Genomic DNA, 16,492 nt, shown 5'->3' on the forward strand with positions numbered 1-16,492 from the left:
CTCTGGAAGCTCAGCTGAAGAGCTCAGGACCCACAGGGTGTGTGCTGAGGGGAGCAGGATGACAGGAGCAGAGCAGGAGCCTCCAAGCCCCTCACCAGCTACATGTGGGTAGGAGGCAGCAGTGGTGCAGATGGCAAAATGCTCACCCCGGCTGGGGAGGCCTCCAGCTTGGAGCCTGCTGGTTGAGGAGGATATGAAAGACAGTGAAATGAATCACCCAAGAAAGATCATCCCTCACTAGGCAAAAGTGGATGGTAAATAGGGAAAAAAAAATGTTTGCAACTCGTTACACGACACCTACAAGTTGGTTTAATTAGTTCTTCTACAAGTGATGAAAATAAAGATCCAGCTTCAGGAAGGAAAAAAAATGCAAGTTATTTCCTAGGCAAGGTGAAAAACTTACACTTCAGCAAGACCAGCTGCTGAAACTGCTAAAAGGTGTCCTGTTCTCATCCTTCCCAAGACCCAAACCCAACGGTTCTGCAAAGAGATGAGAAACTGAGAGGGGTGTAGACAAACCACCATATCTCACCAGCTTCAAGAGATGAGAGCAGCCTATTTGCCTTCAGGAGGGAACCAAACAGTCATCAGAGAAGCCAAGGCTGAACCGAAGCAGGACATGAAGCTGTAGGATGCTTTAGCATCACATCCCAGGATTTCTAATCCAGCTTTATTCCCTCAGGAATTCCCTCACAGGTAGATGCAGTTTGCCTGAAAGCCCAGCGTCAGACACAAGAGTCACTGAACTATAAGTGGCAGCAAGTTTGCTCCAAAGCATTTAAGAACCAACAATCCTATTCTGAAGCAACATTATGACCTAACTGACTCCCTTTAATGCCCCCAGTCACCCTGGCTGCAGCAGACCCTGATCTGCCCTGCAGCCACACTCCTGACAGCTCATTTCCCACCTGCCCTCTGAGAGCAGGGGCTCTCTAAGGGTGCCCACCCTGCAGGACAAGGGAGCACAAGAAGGACTCCATGTGCAATCTTAATGCAGTTATGGAGTACATTCTACACATAAATTATGGATATTGGGATACCAGAATCTCAGAATGGTTTGGGTTGGAAGGAACTTTAAAGCTCATCTCATTCCACCCCCCTGCCATGGGCAAGGACACTGTCCACTAGACCACCTCGCTCCAAGCCTTCTCCAACCTGGCCTTGGACACTTCCAAAACTATCTCAAAACGTCTCTTTTTCTAAAGAAACTGATAATCTGGTGTTGTAGCAAACAGGATGTGGTAAGAAGAAAACCAGCTAAGGTGGTTACGCACTCGGCTTCGAGACACGCTGTACTTCCCCAAGAGGCTTCTGCTGGTGGAGGAAGCAGCTTCTGCAGGAACAGCCGGCTGTGCTGGGCTGGCAGTGCTGCCAGAGCTCTCGTCTGGGTGCTCCAACGAGCTTCATGTCCTCTGACTCATCGGGCCATTCTTAGAGAGTTCAAGATCATTCTGGAGCATCGCTCCAGCAAACAGCAGTGCCAGCGTCAAGAGATGAGGGCAGCTTATTTGCCTTCATGAGGGAAAAGATGTAAATAGAGAACAGATGTTTGTTTATGCAAATATGATTAAGCCTTCAGGCCATTGTCCCCCCTGATGAGTTTCCTGCTCTTAATCTGATCCTAAAGGTTTTGGTTTCCAAGCCCAAGCTGCCTGTGTAGTTGCACACCTGAAGGAAGTGGCAGGGAGGAAATTTAGGCCAAGCTTTGACAGTGGGACCTGGAAAGCATTGACTCTAAAAGGATTTTTGGGCTCATTAAAGATAAACACTTGCAGATGATAAGACCAGGACCATAATTAGACACATCCATAGGGAAACATCCACAGGAACACTCTGCATGACATCAGAGTCCTTGTATCAGACAGCTGATCAAAGCCTGGGTTTACATTTGAAAGGATACTGAAAACCAAAGAAAAAACTGACCTGGAGCTGTGAGGAAGAATTTGTCTGGGGGGAAAAAAAGCTTAACAGTCCTCATCTACAGCACTTGCCAAGCTAAAACCAAGTAGCACGACGCAGTTTTATAGTCAGTATGAGAGGATACAGCAGTGCATACTGGATGGCTCCTCAGCTGAGGAAATAACAGCCCCGAGGAGCTGGCAGGAAGGGATGAACCAGCAGAATCACAGCTCAGAGATTCACTGCACTCGGGTTCATTTAGACTCCACCCCACACCTGCACACCCAGGACCTGCCCTACCTGTGGTCTGGCCACATCCCCGCTGTACAAACAGACAACAAGCAGAACAAAAAAGTGATTAGACTTTTAATTACCTCCCCATATTTCTTTTCACCAGCCTTTTGCATAATGCTTGCCTAAAACTGCAGGTACTTTACCACAAGCAATTATGCTAATGTCTGGAAACAGAGCTAATTGAATGGCAAAGAACAGGCTAGAAAATGCAATAAAATTTAAATGAACAACCACAGTAAGGAAATAGAATATTTTTCAGTGCAATGCCAAGTCTGCTGTTAAAAACAGTCGTGCTTAGCTTTAATCTTTTTTTTAATTCCATTCTAAATCCTACTTCAGTTTCAGAAATAACTGAAACTCCAGCAAAGCGGTAACAGAACTGCTCCTGCTTTCCAGGTTATCCAGGACAAGTCCTGCTCTGACAGTACCAGGGGAGAGGAGGAGAAAACCCCTCCTCTCTGCACAGCTCTAGCTCTGCAGCTCAACATCTGGGCAAGAAACTAATATGTTAATGAAACTCCAGGCTCTAAAATTCCAGGTTCAATGGCTACTACAAACATGAGGGAAAGAAAGGAAAGATCTAGTCCTCCCAAACTTCCAGCTACCTAATAATAATTGCTGTAACTTATCAAAATAACTGCAACAGTCCTGTTTTTCAGAACCAACTGGTAATGAAAAGCATTCAATTACATAAATATAAATATCTATTACATAGAAGTTGGCCTGTTGGACTTCTTTTTTTTCTTTAGAGAGAAAAAAAAAGGACTTCTTCATTTCACTGTCCCCAAACATGCTCAGTTGAAGCCAGGCTGTGTTTGGTTGCTTAAAATTCCGCTTATTTTGCAAGTGCCATGCTACAGCAAAATATTAATGATTCAGCACAGGCATCTGAACTGAAGCACACACTGAGGTGTCAGTGCAAGCAAATGAGGTATCTGTGCATTTATGTGGTAAAATTTTTGGCCACAATACAAAGTCATAGTTTCATGCACACATAACAGACCACACATCAGCCCAAAGATGCCCCCGTGTCACCACCTTTCCTAGGAAACCAGGTACAGCAGCACTGTGTTCACTGCAGTCTCAGTGCATTTCAGACAGGAATAAAACCATTGACCTCCTTGAGTCTTCCCAGCCTAATCCTCATTTTGCAAGACAGGAGCAGCTGTGCTGTCCCAGCCAATCCACTCCGCAGATCTGCTGGACAAAGATTTCACAAGCCCCTCATGAGATCCATTCCCTGCTTTACTACCCACCCTGCTACTAAAACAGGTTTTTTTGTATCCAGATTTTTTTTACTTGAGACATTAAGCCTCTGGAAAATAGACTAACCTCATCATTTCTGCAACAGCTTCTCTGGGTTTGAATAATGTTCAACCTCACTTCTCCCTTTTGCCACCCACATCACACCCTATTTCAATACTTCCCTGTAGGTCACATTTAACAGACTGCTCAGCAAAGTCTGCTCATTCCCACTGCTCTTTCCTGGATTCTCCCCAGCAGGTCCATGTATATTTTGTAATCCAGTGCCAGAATGGACAGAACATTCTGCCAGAAGAGGATTATTTCACATGCCTCACTGGCTACAACACTGATTTTATATTTAGTTGTGTGATACAGCTGAGCCAACACAACCCAGGGCTCGTGTCACAGCCAAGTCACTGAAACACGTCCACCCACCCCGAGGTTCTGCACCCTGTGTTTGTGTGATTGCTCCAGCACAGCTGGGGAGGGCACTGCTGGATCTGACTGTGGAGCACTGCAATTTTCCCCTTCTGTGGTTTACGGAGAGTTTGTAACTCTGCCCTTGTCCTCGGTGTGGTCACAGCACGTCAGCAGGACACAGAGGTTCTTGAGCCCTGCACTCACAGTTAACTAAAACACTGATCTCTGACGTTCCTGTGCAAACTCCCTGGATCCAGCCTTCCATGGAATACTGATCAACTGCTCCGCAAGTCCACTTTCCCAAAGTTTCACCCCCAGCACAAAGTGGTTTCACCCAGGCCACATCTCCCCTTGTTGTGAGCAAGAACATGATATCAGAGGGTCAAGACAATACATCTGGGATCTTTCTTACTCCTGCTCCCTTATGAACAGACCCATTACCTCTGTGGAGGAAAAAAAGTTTAACTGATGTGACACATTATATTGTTGACAAGCCCATACCAAGTAATATAATTTTCTCTTTGATGTTTCCAAATAATTTAATTATTTTCCCTGTAGTTTTCCAGAACCTGAAGTTGACAGATTGCCTTGCTTCGTCTTCTTCCCTTTCACAACACTGTGTTTTATTGAAGACCTTTGTTTTACTAAGTCCTGTTCCATGGTTCTTCAGATCATCTACAGCACTGATTTCTCAGCAGTCATCACAGAGAAATGTAAAAACCAAACCAATCTTTAAAATATTCACGAGTAACATTTGATTGCAATAGGACTTACCAATTTTCTGATGAAAGATCTTGTCAAAGGTTAATTCACCCCTTTCCTCGAGGTATTTCTGCATAACACTGCGGATACTGAAGGAAAAAAAAAGAAGAAAAGGAAAAAAAAGAAGAGTTACTTGAAATTGCTTTTTTTAAACCAGACCTTTACCATACTTTGAAGAAAAGGATCAATGAAATGAAATATCCACGTAAAAGACTGGACAAGCTGGATGAATGAGCTGAGGGCAATGAGGTTCAACAAGGTGAAGTGCTGGGTCCTGCCCTTGGGTCACAACAACCCCACTCAACACTCCAGGTTGGGGACAGAGAGGCTGGAGAGCTGCTCATCAGAAAAGGACCCGAGGATGTGCCCAGGTGGGCAAAAGGCCAGTGGCACCTGGCCTGTACCATCCATGGTGTGGTAGCAGGACCAGGGCAGTGCCCATCCCTGTGCTGGCACTGCTGAGGCACCTCCAGTGCTGGGGACAGTTCTGGGCCCCTCAGGACAAGAAACACACTGAGGGGTTGGAGTGTGTCCAGGGAAGGGAACGGAGTTGGGGAAGGGTCTGGAGCACCAGGAGCAGCTGAGGGAGCTGGGGGGGTTCAGCCTGGAAAAAAGGAGGCTCAGGGGGGACCTTCTGGCTCTCTCCAACTCCCTGACAGGAGGTGGGAGCCAGGTGGGGATCAGGCTCTGCTCCCAGGGAACAAGGGACAGGATGAGATAAAACAGCCTCAAGCTGTGCCAGAGGAGGTTCAGGTTGGATATCAGGGAAAATTCCTTCCTCTAAAGGGCTCTCCAGCCTTGGTACAGGCTGCCCAGGACAGGGACCATGTCAGGTCTGGGCCTTGGGATGATCTCTGGGGTCACAGCACTTCCCAGGGGGCATCCTGGTCACCACTTTGATTCTTTATTCCTGCATCAGGTTTTAGCTCCCATAAAACAAACTTACAAGTCATTCCGAGCTGCCTCAGGCTTTAACACTGGAGCTGCCAGGGATCAGCAGAAAATGAGCCAACAGCAGCTCCATTAGGCACCTCACTTGGCTGCAGTGCACTTAACATCTACTTTGCCTAATTTATAATGTCACAATCTCTCATTTAAACCACATTAACAAAGATTTCCTTTATTTGTCGAGTAACCTCAATATTCATTGTAATATAATGCCTATAAAAATTTCATATGGGCAACAATACAAGTACATAAATTTTAAAAATCAATGCAGGCCGGCCGTGCTGGGCCTTGATAAAACAACTCTATTGTCACAGTATCAAGTCAAAATTCCACTGGACTTTCTCTGTTTCCAATTTTAAAACTGATATTTTCATAGATACCATGTATTATTATAAAAATAACCTTGTACAAAATACTGATGCTCTAAACCATTAAATATCACTCCTATTTCTGTAGTAGCAAGACTGAGCACCTAATCCTTGTAAAATGCAGACTCTGAACTATTTCATGTGGGATAAAAATGAACAGGTCGGTTCTTGCAGACAAATTTTAACATTTTCAGAAGAGCAACTGAATTTCTGTGGTTATTTCTCATCCATTTTTTTTCTAAGGCCTCTTCTTTAACAAATAATCGTGCAGTCATGGTGAGCAGCAGAGCCCTGCTGATCTCAGAGACCATCCCCTCTCTTGTGCTCACACAGACCCCATCACCTGAGCCTCTGAGAAACCTCACAATTATTAACAAATATCTCATCCATTGAAGGAGGAAAGTATCCACACTCCTTCTCAAATGAGGGCCGGAGGCACGAGGAATTACTTGAACAGAAAAAAGTCTATAATAAAAGCCAAGAACTTTGCTGGAAGGCCCTAAACCCCCATCCAGGAAACTATCCTATTAATAGTTTTACTGTATATCTCCAAGGCCCACATGGAACACGGATCTATGAACACTGTGATCCAAAGCGAGAACTCTGGAGGCCAACCACCACATCAAGTTAGACAAGAACTGGGAGGGCTAAACACTGTTAATCAGGTTTGAGATGATAAATTATTCAGTGACGAACTTGCTGTTTATTTGTTCTTTAAGAACTGGGTCTGCTCTCTGTGTATTTTAACAACCTAAACAAAATACTGATTTCAAACGAAGAGGGAGCAGTAAATAGAGATCACAGAATCCCAGGCTGATTCAGGTTGGAAGGGACCTTAAAGCTCATCTCATTCCATCCGCTGCTGGGGCAAGGACACCTTCCACTGGAACAGGTTGCTCCAAGCCCCATCCAACCCGGCCTTGAACACTTACAGGGATGGGGCAGTCACAGCTTCTCTGAGCAATTGTGCCAGGGCCTCTCCACCCACAAAGGCAGGAATTTTTCCCTAATATCTAATCTAAGTCTTTTTCCAACCATAGCTTCCCACTGTCCTGCTTACAGAAGGACCCTCTTGTAGATAAACAAGCTTGGTCTGAGTCACCAAAGGCCCCCAGGTTCCCCCTCCTCATCCTCCTGGCTGCCCTGAGCCATCAGCACTGCCATCACAACCAGCACTGTCCTGTTCCCACTGACCACCAGACCATTAGTAACAGAATAAGCCTTTTTCATAATAACGACATCAAGAAAGCTTTCCTCTGCTCCAACAAGTGCACTGCAAGAAATTACATCAACAGATCTAGACAATGGGAGAAGACAATGAAAATTTAACGTGTGACTGAAGTGTCCAGGAAAACACTGATTGTGTAACGAGCAAATCTCTCCAGCACCTCTCCTCCTCTCCCGACATCTCGCACTTCTGGTCTGATGGATAACGTGTCAAAGGAACAAAATGTTTTTTGCAGCTACAGAATCTGAACAAATCTGTAAAATGATCACAGGCTACAGGAGTCCACACTGCATTCCAGCTCCTCAACAACACTCTCATCCCTTTAAAATCATTTCTCCTTATCCATATGAATAAATAGGAATAAATTACATGGAGTGGATTATGACTACCCAGAATAATCACCTCCTAATTCTCACATGGAAGTTAAAAGGTAAAAATCCCATTGAGTTCAAAGAAACGAAGCAGAGTCTGTGTATCCTTCACAAGGATGGAATATTTTAAAATGGACCTTAGTACATTCCACAAACAGGAAGGTTCCCTCTCTGCTTTTGTCTATCGACTCATTAGTTGCCCTACACATAAACAATCTGGGACTAAAAGCTGCATTTCACAGAAACACAGCCATTTCTGAAAAGCCTTCCCCGGCCAGAGATGCCGTCAGCGCAAACCATGCACTAATGCGAGAAGTGGCCGCTTTCACACGAGTTCATCTCGGTTCACAGCATGATCTACCTTAATAGCAGCACTCAAAATGGGCAGAAAGAAAAGTTGGCTAAAAATGAAATCCAGGGAGACTTCAGAAACAAAAGTATATCCGACTGGACTGCAGCAAAGCCTCTTGAAAAAATACGAAACGGCAAAAAATTCAGACGTTCCGTTTGCGGTCCACGGGCCCTGAGTCAACTGAAATACTAGGAAAAGCATATTTAGGGAAAATCAAGCATCAGGCTTAAAATGTTGTTAGAAATGCAACTTGGACTCTGGGTACCTCTTCCTGGGTACCTTTTCTTTCATGGAAGGGGTGGTCAGGCATTGGAAGGGGCTGCCCAGGGAGGTGGTGGAGTCCCCATCCCTGGAGGTGTTCAAGGACGACTGGACGTGGCACTCAGTGCTCTGGGCTGGGTGACAAGGTGGGGATCAGCACAGGTTGGACTCGATGATCTCGGAGGTCTTTTCCAACCTCAATGATTCTGCCATTCCATGACTTGCTGATTTAACTGGGCCCACATTAAGCAGGTACCTGGAGCACAGCAAAGCCCCAGGGCCAGATGCCCAGCAGTGCCCACCCCACAGCTGGTCAGAGACAACTCTCGTAGCTGTGACACAGTAAAGAGGTTTTGGGAGAGGGGATTTTTTGCAAATGAGACAAGTATCTTGATCCTTAGCAATGCCAACAGTCCCCACGTAGCACTGGTGCCAGGAGTGTGGGCAGCTGAGTGCTCCTGCATCTCTCACAGCCCCTGGGTGAAGCTGCCCTCAGAGATTGAGCTGAACAAACGCCCCAGGGCTTGCGGAGCAGGTCAGAGCACGCTGCCTGCCCAGAGCAGGCAGGAGGATGACTATCTGCATCACCATCAAACCATGAACTCTGCAAGCAGTACAGGTCACTCCAACCTGGTCAGCTCCTCCGCCTCCCCAGAAAAGGGATTTATGTCAAGCACGAGCTGAAAAGTCTGTTAAAAGGAGCTTCAGGTTCCATCTTGAAGCTCTAGATACTCCAGCCAGCATCCTGGTCTTTCAGACTTGATCAAAGAACGCCGCTGAAAAGCAACCTTCAAGGTTAAAATCCATCCTGTAATTAAACAGCTCTTGCTGCCTGTGACAGCCTGGCAGGGCACAGGCAGCAGCCGCAGTGCCAAGGTCGGTACAGGCGGAAAATGTCTACTCCAAGACATGTCTGAAAAACTAAGAAGAAAACACATTACGTTCTATCCAACACAGAAAAGGACACGTGCACAGCAAGAGCATCTGCAATCCTCTCAGATGAGCTACAGCAGCAGCAGCAAACCAGGAGGTCCCTTGGAAAGGAGCTCACCCAGAGCCAGGACTTGTCCTTGGCTGCAACCAGAGCCAGTGCCAACAACAATCACTCTTGTTGTTGCCCTGTAACAGATCAGGAATAGTCTGTGGCTCCAAGGATAAGCATGGCACTCAAGAGAAATTAAACTTCTGCTGAGAGTACAAGTGTGTCTGCCACACCAGAACCCACTGGATGGCAACCAGAGCCTGAGGAACAGCCCACTGGGCAGCCCCAGTTCACACGGGCAGCAGGAGCATGACCAGAATGGATGTGAGAATATGGAGAAAATAGGAGTTACAGAGGAGAAGAAAACAAACAGCACTTGTTTTGGTATTTCCAAGACAGATAGGGAGGGACTTTTTCCACATAGTGACAGGACAAGGGGAATGGCTTCAAACTGAGAGTACATTTAAATTATATATCAGAAAAAAATTCTTCCCTGTGAGGGGGGTAAGGCCCTGGCACAGGCTACCCAAAGAAGCTGTGGCTGCCCCATTCCTGGAAGTGTTCAAGGCCAGGCTGGACAGGGTTTGGAGCAACCTGTTCTAGTGGAAGATGTCCCTGCCCACAGCAGGGATTTGGAATGAGATGACCTTTAAGGTCCCTTTCAGCCCAAACCAGTCTACAACTCTATAAAAGTTCTGCTATTCATTTTACATGGATCCTGTCCCTGAAGGTTTGTTACAGGAATTCTTCTGAAAGTACCTCACACCTTGGAAGGGGAAAGGGCAAAGAATGAGGTGACAAGATGTATCCATATACATACTCCTAGTATTGGAACTAAGTCAAGAAGCTACTTACTACTGGATCTTAAAGGAGTTTTTAATTATTTATCAGCAAAGCACATGATTTTTTCTTACAAATCAATAAGAGTTCAGATTTGTGGGATGTTATCTGTTGTACAGGTGCACATATACACACCACAGCTTGAGAAAGGAATGTCTGGTCTTGTTGCCAGCATTGAAGAACCAGAGCTGCATTAAGAATGAGCAGTTACAGCCACTAATACATTCATGTATAGGCTGAAACAGAAACAAGAGAACGGAAATACAAAACAAGAATGAAACAGCAGCTTTACAGAGACTGAGGGGAGCAGAGTTCAGAAATTAACTCTATCAACATTTCCTGTATCGTTGCAGGCAGGTCATAAACTTTATCTGCTCAGATCCCCAGTCTGTAAAATAAAGCTGGATTTATTTTCTCCCTCCTTTGTCGTCAGAGCAGGTACCATCCCTCTGCCACGTGTGGCTCCTGTATCCAACGGCACACTAAGCTCCTGATGGCTCCTGGCATGTCCAAAAACTACTCAAACGCTAATAATTATTTCAGGAAAATGCCAGATATTCAGCAATCCCACGGCCACTGCTGTGTCTGCCAAGCTTTCGCAGTGCCTGCCCTCTGCACTCCCAGCATCCCTTCTCCACATCACCCAGTCACCTTCACTTATTCCTGTGTCAGAGGTAATAAACAGTGAGCACTCACAAAACATTGAACCCATTTCATTCTGCTTCCTCTCAGATTGCACCCAGCTCAAAGTTCAGCAGAAGTCAATACTTCTCCAAAACGGCTTGGTTCTCAGATGCTGTAAAAGCTATTTTACATGTTGTCACTTTGGTTCTGGCAGTTCATCAGGCAAATTCCCAGCACAGAAAATCAGAAAGGACCATCAGACCATTTAACCTGATATATTTATCTATTACTTGTAAAATCACAGAATCACACTCAGTCTTGGAAGTCTTTCCCAACCTAAATCTTTCTGTGATTCTGTGATTAATTAGTTCAAATGCTCATTCTACTCTCATTCTCACCAGCTGACAAAGCAGTAATGAGTGAACCCAAACTCTGATTTCTCTCCATAAACATGGCACACCATGTGCATACCACCCCTTCCACGGGACAGAATAGGGCTCTGCCATTTTCTGTCCCAAGTTCACCCCTTTCTGCCCCATTTTCTGCCCTCATACCCCCCTGAAGTTCACACCAAGCCCCCTGCCAACTCATTTCATTGCAATGAACTAATGCTCTTAGAACTGACGTGGATGATTAACAACAAATTTCACCCCAGAGCCCTGTGTGATGGAAGGGATTAAAGCTCAGCAACACCTGTCCACACCCCCCTCTGGTCCCTGCGTCAGGAGACGAAGCAGCTTCACTTATGCAAATTATATTAATGGAGAAGTTTACAAGGAGGGAGCCAAAAGCAGTAGCTGCGTAGCTACAACTTCACAACACTCACCAGCCTCATGTTCCTTGAGGATCACTGGCATTATCAGTGCTGAAATCTGAAACTAATATAAAAGCTTCTAAGTACATGAATTTTCCAGGAGTAATTACACCAAATTGCAGTGTCAAGGACTTGCCCTTCCACCAGATTGCTGCTGCTGAGAAATTACAAGAAAGAGAAATCAGAGCAAAATCACATCTCCTCGCTCCGACTGCAATTAAGTCATTCACCAATCATAAATCACTTTTTTTTTTTTAAACAAATACAAAATTACTGAAGACGTGCCAATTTTTTTAATCTCTTCCGATCTCAAATGTTTAGAACTTTCTTTAAAAGTAGCGTGCAAGTATAAACGTTGACTGAGAGACCAAGAACTACGGCCAACGCTGACAATCACCTCTGATTTATTTATTCATTTATAGGCTCAGGATGAAATTTTACAGAGACTTTAAAAGTTTATTTGCACTATCCAAATCCATCGTAAAGTTGCTAAAATTGGACCAAAGATCCTGCCCCAAAGGCCTTTGAACCGAAAGCATGACAGGGTCAACAAGCACTGGCAGAATGGCCCACAGCCATTACAGCCAAAAGTAGGTTGTTTTTTTCTGTTTGTACAAGTGCATTTAAAAGGCTTAGCAATGCAAGACTGACCAAAAGGGAAAACTGGGATGAAACATTTGGCCCAAGAATCAGATCTTTCAAAGCTCTTTTAAACAACAAGTTAAAACTACAGGAATGCTCCTGTATTTTTTCTCCCCCAGAGAAAACCAGCCCTTCTGAAAGGCCACACGTCCCTCCAGAGCCCCACGTCCCAACTCCATGGCAGTGATCCTCCCAAAACACAACCATGCCCTGCCCATGGCACAGCCAGGCTTCTTTCACCAGACACTTGAAACCTCAAGAGTAAAACATTCGCCCATGTTTTATCTTCTTTTAATTGAATTATGGGATTGTTCAGGTTGAAAAAGCCCTCTGAGACCATGAAGTCCAACCATTCCCCAGCACTGCAAGGGCCACCACTAACCCCTGTCCCCAGGTGCCGCATCTGCACAGCTTTTAAATCCCTCCAAGGAATGGAGACTCCACCACTGCCCTGGACAGCCTGCACCAGGGCTGGACAACCCTTTAAAGGAAGGAATTTTCCCAATATCCAATTTAAACACCCCCGACACAACTTGAAGCCATTTCCTCTGGGCACCAACTGGATCTAACTCCATTCACCACCGCTCGCTGGACCCACCATCACTCTTTTCCATTTAAAGCTCAGTTTAACCCAGACTCCTGTTTCCCAGAGCTCATTTTTCCTGCTGAAACTGAGGTAGAAACACAACAAACAACAGCAGCCAAGTCACATCCACGGAGCCGTCACATGGAGGCTCATTCTGCACTCAGCCCCTTGGGACAGGGGTGTCTTTCCCCCAAGGTCTGAAGCACTGAGGATTTTACTGGAATCCCCAGAGCTTTTTAATTTTCCAGGAGGATGCAGAAGCTGTGGGAGCTCTTTTCTCTCGTGCACCTTGAGCAGAGGTAGCAGCTCCCCGCGGGTGACACGCACCCATCCGTTCCCAGCTCCTGCTCCAACCCCATTCCCAGCTCTGTTCCCCAGAGGCCCCGGGGCTGCAGGAGGTCGTTGTGCAGCTGGTGCCCGTCTGCTGCACATGCTGGACTGAATCTCTGCGGCGTTTAATGATGGCTTTGATCTGAGCAGCTCCACCAGATCCCGAGAAATCCGCCCTTTCCCCGGTTCCTTTCTCAATAGGACATGACACATGCTGACAGGACAAATTCCTGGCACACTGCAAGGGGACTGGGGGGGTTCTGTGTGGAAGCAGTTCCTTCAAAAACTCTCAAAAATTGTTATTTATTTATGAAAGGTATATTTATATAGGTGTTTACTCAGTACTGGAATGATTTCTTTTTTTTTAGATAAGCATGGGGTGAAGCTCCTTCTGTGGAAAACAGCTGTATTTTCTAAGCTAGAAACTGCTGTTTTTACATCAATTTAGTTCAATTAAATTATGTTATTTGGTTTATGCACCTGGACCTGACGGCTCCTGATAGGCTTTTTAGTAATTCTATTAATTACCAAAAAAAATAAAGCTATTATTGATAAGAAGATTAAACCAGGCCATTCCACATGATTTCACCAGAACAGAAACCAAGAGCTGCATACACTCGTGTCCTGATATTATAGTTCCAGTGTTGGCTGAAACCATTTCACATGGGAAGGTCCAGGCACTGAAAAGCCATCATAGCTATAAAAGGAGTAAGAGCTATAAAGTCCCAGCAGCACCTGCACTGGATCACGCAGGTGTATCAAACCTGTAAAGGAACATCACATTTTGGAAGCTTTCATCGAAAACACACCTAGAAACATCCCTCTGTTTTTAGCACAGAACAGAGCACACTGATCTCCTCACAGATCACTCTCATTTACTTTTTTCCTTAATTAAGGTAATGACGCCCGAGGGAAGGTCTGTGTTTCAAAATACAAGCTCCAATATCACAGCATTCCCACAGGAGAAGTAATTGGAGCATCTTTCTGAGGGTTGGATCTCTCCTTCCTGTGCCCAGAGGTGCTTCAAGCACAGGATGCTCAGGAGCTCAGACAGTCAAGGGCCTCCACTGAAGCTCAGAAAATCCAACTTCAACTCCTGCACCTGCCAAACATCCTACATGTGAACAAAGGTACATCAGGTATTTTCTAACTGGCTCCTGATCTGTAAAATACAGGTAACAACAATCAGTGCCCTTCCTCCAGACTCTCATTCCTTGTCTATTAAAGCTTTGCAACGGGATCTTCACCCTCCCATGCTCTCCTGTCTGTTATTAAGGCTTGGGACACTGCAGGTACAACAAAAAACAACTGAACTCCCACGACAGAGAACACCCAACTGGAGCTGAAAGCAGCATCCACAGCAAGCAGGAGCCCTCCCATACAGCCTCCTACACTGGCAGTCCATATCCATCCCTAAGCATGCATTCTTCTCAAGAAAGTGCTGTAGTACAAAGCTAATTTGAGATAAAAAGCAAGTACATCTTGTCAGCGGCCCCAGCATCCTATATGCACACCAAATTAATTATTTTGGGAATGCTGTTTCTTACTACCTTCACAACCACAAATCCTGCTGACATCAAAGCTGGGAGGCTGGATTTCCAGCAAAAATTCCACTACTCTGTCATGTATGTTTACCCTGAACTAGTCCACCATAAACCCACAAATATTCAGCTTTTATTATAATGGTAGTTCAGAAAAAACAAGTCTTTCCCCCTCCTCAAGCAGCTCCCACATGAACCCCCACATGTGCCTTGTCACCCAAGCAATTCTAAATAGTAAGATAAGCTTCAGTCTACTGATTTAAGCTTCAGATTTTGGACATGAGGAAGAATTTCTTCACAGAAGGGCTGGTCAGGCATTGGAAGGGGCTGCCCAGGGAGGTGGTGGAGTCCCCATCCCTAGAGGTGTTCAAGGAATGACCGGAGGTGGCACTGAGTGCTCTGGTCTGGTTGACAAGGTGGGGATCGGTCACAGATTGGACTCAGTGATCTTGGAGGTCTTTTCCAACCTTAGTGGTTCTGTGATTCTACACACTTCTTCATTCCTGAACACCTGAACTAACCTTTGAAACAGATACATTACTATGAATTGTACTAAACTAAATGAACAATGGATTTTTTTGACCATAGTAGTCAATAATAATACCTTGAGGAAATAAAAAAAAAAAAAGAGAGGGATAGTCCAGGACAGGAGACAAGAATGATGAGCAAGTGAGTGCACTCACACCGGTTCTCTGATATCCCTCTGAACAGCACAATCATCCAAGGCAAGGGGACAAAAGGCACACTCGAGTGTCTCAAAAGCACTCTCGTAGGTATTTCCAGCACTTGGAAAAGAGGCAGATGCCCTGGAGCCTCACTGCAATGAGAAGACATTCACCATCTCAAACAGCACTTGCATCTCCGGACAACAATGCTGTAGGAAGTGCAGTGACACTGAGGGCACCCCTTTGAGTGGATACTCCTGGCGAAACACCAGAGCTTCATTCAGCAGGGTACTCTGACCTTGAGAAGCACAAACCCACACTGCTGGCTTCTACACACCTACTCTAGGTTCACCTGCAGCACTTACCCTTCTTCTCTTAATAATTGTCTGGTCTACAACACATAACCACCCATCTTTCACTCTCACCCCACTTTACTTCCTTTATTCTTTGCTTAAATGCTCAACTCAGTGAGATGCTCAGTAAAGCTGCAAAATAACAGATTAATTTATAAACCCATTGCATTTAGAATCCTTTTTCCTTCTGTATTTTTCACAAGTTACACATCAATGGAACCATTTGGAACAGTCTGAGTGTCCTGCAATGCTGGTTTCAATGTCTTACTGCAAATTTTTCAATTCCATTTTTAGTAAGTCCTGGAAGTGGTGTAAAAATATCAAGAAACAATCGTGCTTGACACCAAAAAAACCCCCAACATTGTAAATGTCAAACAAAAACCTAAACTGTTTTGCAATTTTAGACAGCCAAGCTCTAAGTTCTACTAAAATAATTTGCAGTCTTGATCGCTACAAGCAGATGGAATGAGGTTCAATGAGATACCAACACCTCACTGAGCTAATGGCACCGTGACATAAAATTGGGCTGAATTAATCAGCAGATCCTTAATCTTCTGTATCATCTCTGGTTTAATTCTGCCTTCATTGGTACCATTTCTGTGCAAAGCCCAGCAAATGTGGAAGCCTTTGCAGAATCTGGGCCTCCTTATCTTTTTCTGAAAACAGAAAAACAGTTCTTTTGATGATTTCTACCATTTGCAACCAGATAGGGAGGAAGGAGCATAACATCACAGAATCATGGAATCACAGAATGGTTTGGGTTGGAAGGGGCCTTAAAGCTCATCTTATTCCACTCCCTGCCACAGGCAAGGACACCTTCCACTAGACCAGGTTGCTCCAAGCCCCCTCCAACCTGGCGCTGGACACTTTCAGGGATTGAGTGGACACAGCTTCTCTGGGCAGCCTGTGCCAGGGCCTCACCACCCTCACAGAAAAGAATTTCTTCCCAATATCCCATCTAATGCTG

The 16,492-nt window shown here is 45.2% G+C and overlaps 1 protein-coding gene across 1 annotated transcript in view; it reads right to left on the reverse strand.

Annotated features, from left to right (window-relative positions):
- The window catches only part of GRK3 (G protein-coupled receptor kinase 3), a 65,797-nt gene that overhangs the window by 43,827 nt on the left and 5,478 nt on the right, over positions 1-16,492 (reverse strand). The window contains exon 2 of the mRNA XM_051785564.1: positions 4,633-4,709. Coding sequence (XP_051641524.1) covers positions 4,633-4,709 — 77 coding nt within the window. The remainder of the gene's footprint in view (positions 1-4,632; positions 4,710-16,492) is intronic.

The sequence above is a fragment of the Manacus candei genome, unplaced genomic scaffold, assembly GCF_025592945.1.
Source record: "Manacus candei isolate 608988 ecotype Guabito, Panama unplaced genomic scaffold, ASM2559294v1 h1tg000020l, whole genome shotgun sequence".
In the NCBI taxonomy this organism is placed as follows: domain Eukaryota; kingdom Metazoa; phylum Chordata; class Aves; order Passeriformes; family Pipridae; genus Manacus; species Manacus candei.